This window comes from Musca vetustissima, unplaced genomic scaffold (genome assembly GCF_032173495.1).
Source record: "Musca vetustissima isolate MV318-11 ecotype Yass unplaced genomic scaffold, APGP_CSIRO_Mvet_v1 utg72596, whole genome shotgun sequence".
In the NCBI taxonomy this organism is placed as follows: Eukaryota; Metazoa; Arthropoda; class Insecta; order Diptera; family Muscidae; genus Musca; species Musca vetustissima.
The window spans coordinates 147,605-159,538 of record NW_026876166.1 but is presented as its reverse complement, the minus strand read 5'-3'; the positions used below and the strand labels follow the sequence as shown (position 1 = coordinate 159,538).

The 11,934-nt window shown below is 34.4% G+C and overlaps 1 protein-coding gene across 1 annotated transcript; it reads left to right on the top strand.

The window, feature by feature from the left end:
- Positions 1-251: 251 nt before the first annotated feature.
- Positions 252-11,403, top strand: LOC133338643 (uncharacterized; the record flags this gene model as incomplete). Its single annotated transcript, XM_061546811.1, has 7 exons — positions 252-342; positions 404-564; positions 776-910; positions 971-1,504; positions 10,343-10,594; positions 10,660-10,794; positions 10,864-11,403. Coding segments are annotated over 7 exons (1,848 nt in total), but the record flags the coding sequence as incomplete, so codon positions are not given.
- Between the last annotated feature and the right edge of the window lie 531 nt (positions 11,404-11,934).

The window sequence follows — 11,934 nt, the reverse complement described above, 5'->3', positions numbered from 1 at the left end:
AAGTTTGGCAGCGGTTGCAGAATGATATAAAGGTCACATATTTATGTTCGTCCAATTTGATGTCAATGATCCTTCAAAATGCCACGTCTGTTAGGATGTATCTGTTGAATATACCCAAAGTGATGAATGGTTTAAAATCATTCTAGACATACTGTACCTTCGATTGTTGTAGAAAAATAAATTATACATACTGGCTTTAGTTACGTCGCCTAAAGTTATACATATATTAATATTATATTATTTACTTACAGATACAACAGCCTCGCAATATTCTGTCATTGACAAAAGAAGAAAAACAAAAATTTTTGGATTCATTTGATCGTGTATTTTCGGATATAGATGGTAACTACTGCATTATATTACAATACGGAAGCCATATTCATAAATTTCATTTTTTATACAGGTGTAGTTTGGAATGCGTCCGCTGTCATCGAAGGTAGCGGGGATGGCTTTAACGCACTTCGTGAAACGGGCAAACAACTGACATTCATTACCAATAACAGTGTCCGGCCGGAACAACTATGCTTGGACAAATTGAAAGAGAATAAAATTGAAATTGAGGCGGTAAGTTATGAGGAATCTATATATGTATTTCGATAATATTTCAGTAAATATTATTCTGAAACTCTTTAAAAAAAGTAATTATGTTGAAGTATTACATATATACTATTGAATTATCGCACATTCCGTATTATAATAAAGGCTGGAACTCACAAATCCGTTGATTTATTTTACTTTATACAAAATGTTTAATTTCACATCATTTTATTTACAGAATGACCTAATTCATCCATCCAAAAGTATTGTGGAATATCTGAAAGGTATTAAATTTGAGGGTTTAATATATGCCATTGCAAGCGAATCGATTAAACATGATTTCCGGAAAGAGGGATTCCAAATCCTCGATGGAGTGAGATGACTATAGTATTTCAAATAATACCAATTCCTAATGACATACTTCTTATTTTAGCCTTACGAAATTATTGGAGAATCATTCCGTGATCTTATGGGTGTTGTAATCGGCCGTGAACCCGTCAAGGCTGTCATTATTGATTTTGATTTCAATCTAACAATGACAACAATGATGAAGGCCCACCATTATTTACGCCGGTCAGATTGTATATTTATTGGTGGTGCGAGTGATTACACTTTGCCTGTAACCAAAGACTTATCGGTCTTGGGACCCGGTGGATTTCTAAAAGTTTTAGAGGATTCCACCTGTCGAGAAATATTACTTTTTGGTAAACCTGGTAAAGCATTGGCAGATTCCTTGCTGAAACGTTATGATATTAAAGATCCCAGTCGAGCTATGATGATTGGCGATATGTTGGAACAAGATATACGATTTGGTAAACTTTGTGGTTTCCAAACACTGTTAGTCTTGAGCGGTGGCATAAAACTTGAAGAGCTTATGCGTCAAACAGATCCCAATGTTATACCAAATTATTATGCCAACAGTATGAAAGATTTTGTTGAATTTGTTAAGGATCTTAAAAAATCAAGTGCATAGTTGTGTAGGACTTTTCTTAAAAAATTAAAAAAATCTATAAGTTATAATTTATTCATAAGTTATTTTTTGTATGAAAATTAATTTATTACAATATTAAAAAATATGTTTTGAATGTGGTAAATTGAAGTCTTTTCACTACATGTATTTACATGATCGTAAATTGAGACCATCCATTGAGGTTTTGCATTATATCAGTTTTTGAACTCTTCCACCATCATATGGAAGGCAACTTTTGATCAAGCCAAACAAATATTCTTTGAGATTAATTGTCGGTTACTCAATACATAATAAAAACCAATAAGGAAAGTAGAAAAGTGGGTATATTCGACAGATGAATGCTAACAAACGTCGAATTCTGCAACCTATACTAAATTTTTCATTTGTTCAGATATAGGGTTGCTTCTTACAATGGGACAAAATTACCAAAACTCGGCAGAAAATATATATAGAAGATCTATCCAAATCTGAACCTATTTCAAAACTTTCCACATTTCAAAACTTTAGTATGTTGTGCAAAATTTGTGTCAATTTTGTGTAAAATCGGACGAAAATATATATGTAGAAGCTATATCAAAATCTGAACCCATTTCAATGAGAATGGCAGAGATTAACTTATATTAACTACAGTTTATTGTACCAAATTGTGTGGCAACCGGACAAACTTTTGGTCTTTAGTGCACAATTTACATAAAATCGGAAGAAAAAACATATAGGAGCTATATATAAATCTGAACCGATTTTCAGGAAACTTAACACACATCACTCCAGACTCATTTCAGTACACTATGCCAAATTTTGTGCAAATCGAAAGATATATAGGGACTTTGGTACACCATTTACCTTAAATAGGACGAAAATATATATGGAGCTATATCTAAATCTGAAAAGATCTTCAGGAAACGTAACACACATCATTTTAGACCTAATTCATTTCGCTATGCTAAATTTCGGGCAAATCAAAAGATATATAGGGACTTTGGTACACCATTTACCTTAACCTTAAAATCATATATAGGCATAGGGTTTAAAAAAAAACAATTTTCATTTTAACCTTCGGACAGTTTCGTCTGTTTTTCAGCAGAAACAGAAACATCAATGTTAACGGCACATAGGATAACCGAAAAATCGCAAGGAAGAAAAAAAATTTTAAATGTCGAATATATTCGGCAAAAACACTCAAAGGGTTAAATCGGACGAAGATATATATGGGGCTATATCTAAATCTGAACCGAATTTCAGGAAACATAACTCACATCATTCTATACCTAATTAATTACGATATGCCAAATTTCGTGCAAATCGAAAGATATATAGGGACTTTGGTACACCATTTATCCTTAAATCGGACGAAAATATATATGGGAGCTATATCTAAATCTGAACCGATTTTGATGAAACTTAACACACATCATTCTAGACCTAATTCATTACGCTATGCCAAATTTCGTGCAAATCGAAATGTGTATATATATATATATATATATATAGGGACATTGGTACACCATTTACCTTAAATCGGACGAAGATATATGTGGGAGCTATATCTAAATCTGAAACGATTTTCAGGAAACTTAACACATATCATTCTTTACCCTAGTCATTACGCTGTGTCAAATCGAAAGATATATAGGGACTTTGGTACACCATTTACCTTAAATCGGACGAAAATATATATGGGAGCTATATCTAAATCTGAACCGATTTTTCTCAATTTCAATAGGGTTCGTCCTTGGGCCAATTAAGTGACCTGTGCCAAATGTTATCCAAATCGGATCATAAATGCGACCTGTACTTTGTTAACAAAAATACATGGACGGACGGACAGACGGACATGCATAAATCGACTACAGAATATTGATTCTATGCATATTCTCAAAAGGAACCATGGGTCTATCTCCATTATTTTTGCCTGTTACAAACTTATGCACAAAGACATAATACCCTGTACCACAGTGTGGTGAAGGGTATAATAATGGTATGGCGTTAATTATGAAAAATAATACCAGCAGACTTGTGTCGTTCGGAAACGAACTAGTTCAAAGAAATTATTCGCAGAGAGGAACTATTGGGTTGTTCGGAAAGTTATGTTGTGTTTTTCCCCGTCAGAGGACTTAATACGTTATTTCGAAACCAACTACACACTTAAGCCGCATAACCATTATATGCCTTGAGGGCTGATATTACAAGGCTTGTCTGTGAAAAAGTTATATTAATTGTACGCAGTATTTTTTGGTTGATGTCCTTTTAAATTTTAAATTTTCAAGATTTTCATTGGGCTGGTAAATGAATACCAATGCATGTTAAGGTTTATAACTTTACACATATATATTTGAAATTGCAAAATTTGGTTGTTATTATTTTGTTTTTTTTTTTCTTTTCTTTGCCGATTAAAGGAAAAAAGAAAGACGAAAGACGGAAGAGTACATATCTGGCTCTCGTACTAGGATTATTGACTTCCCTCAAAAATTAACAAAATGACTAACCTTTGAAAACATTTTTTTGTAATTCTCTATTTTTGAACACAAACTAAGTTAAACCAGTGAACAGAGCAGTATATTCGGACGGGGCCGACCATACACAACTACCCTACACAACTTCCACGAAATGAATTTTGTGTGGTTCTATTTTTTGTTCTTGGACAATATTTGCACTCTCATGACCTTCACCGAGGGTTGTTATGTTCGGCTTTCAATTGTGACTCGAAAAAACACAAAAAAAAAAAATAAAATTTCGGTCCTCTTTATCTCAATATTATTATTTGATCATCACCGAAAATTATAGACGTTGTCCTTGACCATACCTGGATCTTCATGGAAAATTTCAAAGCGATCAGCGCTATATTTTCGCCCTCTAGGGTAGTAATGGGTTACTAAATAATATTTGAATATGTAAACACCTGTAAATATTTAAATGTAACTCCCACATCCGAGCACATACGACAATGTAATTGGTATCAATTTGAAGGTCAACCACTACTCTTGGATATACTATCATCTTCTCGGCTCTATGTCCTTCGGGAGTATATATATACGCCATAGAATACAATTTTTTCACACAAAAGTCACGGTCTATTTGACCCGCTAAATGTTGACCGATCGTTTACAAAACAGGTATGCTTATTCTTTGGCCCAATCCCCTTCTCCATGTAAAAATTCGCGACGTTTGGGCCACAATTGCGGCCTCTGGAGCGACCAGAAGAAGATTGGTCCATAACTGTGGCGTGTATCGTGATTACAAAATATAATGGACAGACGGACGGACACACATGTCTAGATTGACTCAGCTAGTCGAGATATATCGGTATACTTAAAGATGGGTCTAGGACCAATATTTCGCGGTGTTACAAACTCTTGTGACAGCACAAAGCTATAATACCCTGACAACATAGTTGTGTAGGTTATAATTACGGATGTGTATGGAGAAAGCGTTTTAACAGTACGCCTGTGTCAAAAATGGTTTTCAAAATTTAGATCCGACAATTTTGTCCATGTTTTCTTGAGAAAATAGTAGGTCGCATTTATGATCCGATTAGATAATAATTATCAAAAGTCACTTATTTGGCCCAAGGACGAACCATATTGAAATTAAAGAAAATCGGTTCAGATTTAGATATAGCTCCCATATATTGTTTCGTCCGTCCGTTTTATGTAATTGTTGCACTAAACTTCCAACATTTGAACTATTTAGACCAAATTCTGCACAGCGTACTGAATAAGGTCCAGATTGATGTATGCAAAGTTTTGATGGAAACGGTTCAGATTTAGATATATATTGTGCACCAAATATTCAATAGCCCCTTACCACCCATTGTTTGGTATATTGAAGCTTTTCGACACTTTTTTAACCTAATTAGCTGTAATTTGGTATATTTTGTTATCAATCACAATCCAATTTTTAGGGTATATATAATATAATGGTAACCCCCGAATATTCGTTATGTTGAAGCTTTTGGCCAGAATTTCCCGTTTAATTTTCGTTATGTTGTAGTTCCATTTCCATAAATATTATAAAATTCAAAGTGGGATCACCAATGACCTACTGTACGAGTATGCTCCCAACATTATGTTAAACACAAATGTAAATGTCAGATTCGAAATGTTCGAAACGGACTTTGATATGAAAGTGTATTTTGCAAATCATACAGAATTCTAAATTTTGAAAACAAACTTAATTATATTGCTAAATTTAAACAGCAGAATGCCCGTCATTCTATTTTTGCGATAACTAAAAATCTTTGTTATCAAAACGTGCTAGTGTACACGTGAAGTGAGTTTGCAATTAATTGTTTGTTTCATTTATCTCGTCTGGCGATTTATTCGTGACTTGGAATAAAAACATAGTAAACATATAAACAATGGGGTCGAACATGATTACGTTGAACACCTAGAATGCAAAGTCTGCATAACTAAGGGAAACCAGTAAGGGAAAAGTACGTCAACTAGGTACGTTGTGCAAAATTTCGTCTAAAATATGATAACATTTTGGCAATTGGTGCACAATTTACTTGAAGTCGGTCGATAATATATATTGGCGCTATATCTAAATCTGAAGAGATATCATCTTGATCTTTGGCATTTTTTCATTTTTGGGTTCTTAAAATATTCGCCAAGGGCTTTCATTTCTATAACGAATTCCCCACCTCCAAAATATTGTTCCCACCACCATAAGGTAGACGGTATATTACATGTGTCATTCCGTTTCTAACATATCGAAGCAATTGTTACAGACCCCTCAATTTATTTTGGCATTGTTGGTCACATTTTTCAAAATTAGATCTAATTTTGTATTTTGGGTTCTTAATGTATAGCGAATCTCCCTACATTATACCCTACACAACTATGTTGTCAGGGCATTATAGCTTTGTGCAACCCCAAGTGTTTGTAACGCCGCGAAATATTGGTCCTAGACCCACCTTCAAATATACCGATCGTCATATCTCGACTAGCTGAATCGATCTAGACGTGTGTCCGTTCGTCCGTCTGTCCATTATAAATTGTAAACACGATACAGGCCACAATTATGGACCAATCTGCACAGATCGATCAATATTTAGCGAGTCGAATAGACCATGACTTTTGTGTGAAAAATAAAAAAAATTGTATTTTATAGCGTATATATTTACTCCTGAATGACACAGACCCAAGATGTTGACAATATATCTAAGAGGAGTGGTTGTCCTTCAAATTGATACAAAATTACATTGTCGTATGTACTCGGATGTGGGAGTTACATTTAAATATTTACAGGTGTTTACATATTCAAATATTATTTAGTAACCCATTACTACCCTAGAGGGCGAAAATATAGCGTTGATCGCTTTGAAATTTTCCATGAAGATCCAGGTATGGTCAAGGACAACGTCTATAATTTTCGGTGATGATCGAATAATAATATTGGGATTAAGTGGACCGAAAATTTAATTTTTTGTGTTTTTTTTCGAGTCAATCTATAGGCCACAATTGAAAGCCGAACATAACAACCCACGGTGAAGGTCATGAGAGTGCAAATATTGTCCAAGATCAAAATATAGAACCACACAAAGTTCGTTTCGTGGAAGTTGTGTAGGGTATCATATGGTCGGCCCCGTCCTACTATACTGCTCCGCTCACTGGTTTTTGTTTATGTTCATCAGCTCCAATATTTTTCTCTCTTTAGTTTTTTATTGCGTCGGCACAGTAAACTAAATTATGTGTGAAAGTATTTTTTGTTGGATTTGAGAAAAACAAAATTAACATCTTGTTTCCAAAGATAAGAACACACCGCGTTCTTAATCATTATCAAAATGTTAGTAACATGTGGTGTCTCGCCTACACGTGATATACAGTTAGCTACAATGTATACTTTTTATCACCCCATTCAAATTTATGGCCTAATTTTTTCCCAAATGCAATTTTAATCACATATTTAAGCTCCCATATATATATATATATATATATATATATTTCCATCCCATTTCATCTAAATATACCAAATAACTAAAGTTTTTCCGATTGAGAGGAATTTCAACAATAACGCGTATTGGATATATATATATATATATATATCCCGAGTATATTTTCGTCTGATTTTATGCAATTTGTGCACCAAATAATAAAAGTTTCCTACGAACTATTCTATCAGGACCTAATTGAGCTCTATTCTGCTCAATTAGGTCCTGATTCACATATAGCTCGTACACATTTTTTTGCTCGAATGGTATACCAAGGAATCCATAGATATCAGAATGTAAACAAAGTACAATGTACATTTATTTGGCCCAAGGACGAACCCTATTGAAATTGGAAAAAATCGGTTCAGATTTATATACAGCTCCCATATATATTTTCGTCCGATTTCAGGTAAATGATGTACCAAAGTCCCTATATATCTTTCAATTTGCACGGAATTTGTCACAGAGTAATGAAGTAATACTAGAATGATGTGTGCTAAGTTTCGTGAAATCGGTTCAGATTTCGATATAGCTCCTATATATATTTTCGTCCGACTTCAGGTAAATGGTGTACCAAAGTCCCTATGTATCTTTCGATTTGCACGAAATTTTGTATAGCGTACTGAATTGAGTCTTGAACGATGTTTTGTGAAAATCAAAATTATGTGAGCTAAGTTTCGTGAAAATCGGTTCAGATTTATATATAGCCCTATATATATTTCGTCGGATTTAATGTAAATGGTGCACCAAAGTCCGAATATATCTTTCGATTTGCACGAAATTTGGCAAAACGTACCTAATTGAGTCTAGAATGATGTGTGCTGAGTTTCGTGAAGATCGGTGCAAATTTAGATATAGCTCTCACCAAACTCCTAACGTTTGTCCGATTGACACCAAAGTGCGGCATACCGAATAGTGTGTATTAAATTTGCTATAAATCGATTTAAATAAGTTTCTCCCATTGTACTCAAACGACTGTAATTCTGCCTGAATGAAATTAAACTTACGTAAATGGTGCGCCAAAGTCCCTGAAAATCATTAGATTTGCGCGAATTTTCGCGTAGAGTATTGAATTAAGTGTAGAATGGCTTATGATAAGTTTCGTGCAAATCGGTTCAGATTTAGATATACCTCCCATAAATAGTTTCGCCCGATTACAGGTTAATGTTCCATCAAAGTCCCGGCAAATCTTTTGATTTGCACGAATTTTGGCATAGCGTACTAAATGAAGTCTAGAATAATGTGTGCAAAGTTTCGTGAAAATCGGTTCAGATTTAGATATACCTCCCATATATATTTTGTTCCCATTTTATGTAAATGCTGCACCAAAGCCCCCTATATCTTTCGATTTTGGTATAGCGTACTGAATTACGCCTAGAATGATGTGTGCAAAGTTTCGTGAAAATCGGATCAGATTTACAAACACCTCCTATATATATTTTCGTCCGATTTTAAGTAAATGGTGCACTAAAGACCCCTAGCTAAGCCGATTGAAACAACGTACTGAAGTTAATATAAATTAATCTCTGGCAAGTTACCATGAAATCGGGTGTTTGATTGAGTTTAAATTTTAAACAGTGCAGCATACCGAATAGGGTGTGCCAAGTTTGCTTTAAATCGATTTACAACATTTAGCATAGGTTGCAGAATGACATGTGTAGGGATTGATGTTAGTCGGTTTAGATATAGATGAATATCACATATTTAAGTTCGTTCAATTTCATGTCAATGTTCCTTCGAAAATGCGACGTCTTTTAGGATACATATGTAGAATATACCAAAGTGGTGAAGGTTTGTTTTTCTAGACAATCCTGGACTCTGGATGGTCCAGAAAAACAATAATGACTAAAACACGAAGGTTTACGTGGAAAAAGGGATCTGACCAAAAAATTCACATGGTTCTTTTCACGATAATCGGTCAACATTTATCGGGTAAAATATACCAAGATGGAAAGAGGAGTGGCTGGCCTTTGAATTGATACCAATTATGCTGTTGTATGTACTCGGATTTTGGAGTAATATGTACATAGTTACGTATTATCATGTTGTCTAGTATTGCGATTGCCTTACACAAAGTTCCGGTCAAGGACTACGCTTATTATTTTCGGTTATGATTCGCGGATGAAATGGATCGAAAGCATAATTTTTGCCTGGTTTTCTTGTCACTCTAGAAGCCACTATAATAAGCCGAATAATGTTACATGGGTAAGGGGATCTGGCCAACGAAGAAATATAGCAGAGTATTGCTCTCAAATTTTGGGGAAAAGTAAGTAATACCCTAGGTATACTCTATGTGTAATATAATATCAGGATCCACAATATAATGTAGGGTATATTTATAATTGACTTCTACACCCACTCCACGTCTCCCACATACACATTTATATTGCTGTATGTTCACACCTCCCAATTGCGAATATCGATATGATTGGTGCAAACTCACCATTGTGAACATTGAAATGATTAGATTAGCGAAGGCCTACATATTGAGTTTTGCACAGAAATTTCAAACAAATACCACAAGATGAACACCTTGTGCTTCAGTTCTTAATAGATCTCGATAGCATTTCCATCTTGAAAAATAAGTGAATTAAACAAGTTTATATTTTTCACAATGTTGACATTTATAAAAGCCGTTGACCAAATGAGTCGTGTAAGTGAGAGTGTATTTTTTAAATATAGTGTTATCGGAACGAACATTTTTTTGTTCGTAGTTCAAGTATTTTGAAGAGGGAATTTAATAATATAGTTCTTTAAATTATTATTTGGAAGATAATAAAATGCTATATTCCAAACATCCGTAATTTTCAATTGGCAATAGATGTGAAAAGTGCAAAATTGCCGATTTTTGTACATTTTTGTGGTCTGAATTTTTAAATATAGTTGTTTCTTCATTTTTGCAGGTACCCAAACCTCGTAACATCCTCTCCTTAAACGCTGAAGAAAAACGTAGATTTTTGGATTCTTTCGATTTTGTATTTTCGGATATTGATGGTGTGGTTTGGAATGCAACGGGTAACATCGAAGGCAGTGGGGATGGGTTTAATGCTTTGTGTGAGGCTGGCAAAAAATTAACCTTCATTACAAATAACAGTGCTCGCCCCGAGGATGTGTGTTTGGAGAAACTGAGAATGAATAAAATTAAAATAGAATCGGTAAGTTTCCTCACTATATAATAGTTATACTAAAATTCCTAAATTGTGATATTCCCCCAATCCAGAATGACCTAATCCATCCATCCAAAAGTATTGCAGAGTATCTGAAAAGTATTAATTTTGATAGCGCGATATATGCCATTACAAGTGAATCTTTTAAAAATTCACTGCGGGCTCAGGGTTTCAACGTTATGGATGGGGTAAGTTCAGCACTACTTCCAATCTTGTGTTCTATTCTAACCAAATTTTTTTTCCTATTTTTTTCCCAGCCTCATAAAGTTATTGACGAATCATTTCGTGATCTTATGGCCGATGTCATTAATTGTGATCCGGTCAAGGCGGTTGTCATCGATTTTGATTTCAACGTAAATATGACAACAATGATGAAGGCTCACTATTATTTACGTCAACCCGATTGTTTGTTGATTGGTGGCGCCACAGATTACTACTTACCTGTAACCAAAGATTTGTGGCTTTTAGGACCCGGTGGTTTTCTTAAAGTTTTAGAAGAAGCCAGCCGCAAGGAGGTGTTACTTTTTGGTAAACCTGGCAAAGCATTGGCCGATAGAATTCTGACACGTTATGATATTGAGGATCCAAGTCGTGCCCTAATGATTGGTGATATGTTGGATCAGGATGTACGTTTTGGTAAACGTTGCGGCTTCCAGACTCTGATAGTTCTAAGTGGTGGCCTGAAACTTGAAGAGCTTATGTGTCAAACAAATCCAAATGTTATACCAAATTATTATGCCAATAGTATGAAAGATTTCGTCGAATTTATGAAGGACGTGAAAAATTCGAATGCTTAATTGTTTAATTGATATTTGTAGGGTGTAAACAAATAGTTAAGTATTTAATATTATTAATTTATTCAATCAACAATATTTTTAGTTATATTCAAAAAAATTAAGTTATAATAAAACAATAATATAACATGATCGTATTTGGTAATGGTATGTAGTTCCGGTGTCAGGTTGAAAAGAAGAGTGATAAATCATCACCATATGTCTGACAGTTACATTGTATACTTATAACAGTCAAGGCCTGTTGTGCGTTCTGAGATATGAAACAAGTTGGATAAAGGTCGAGATAAGTCTCGAACAGAAATTCTGTATTTTTTTACGAAATTTTTTATACTTACCACCTCATACAACTATGATGAAGTATCGAATTGAAAGTATTGCAAAAGAAGTACACATAAGAGGTCTATACCGTCATCTCTTATTGGTTCCGGGGTATTTTCTTCACCAAAAGAAGTACACATAAGAGGTCTATACCGTCATCTCTTATTGGTTCCGGGGTATTTTCTTCACCAGAAGTACAGTCCTGGTATACAATGA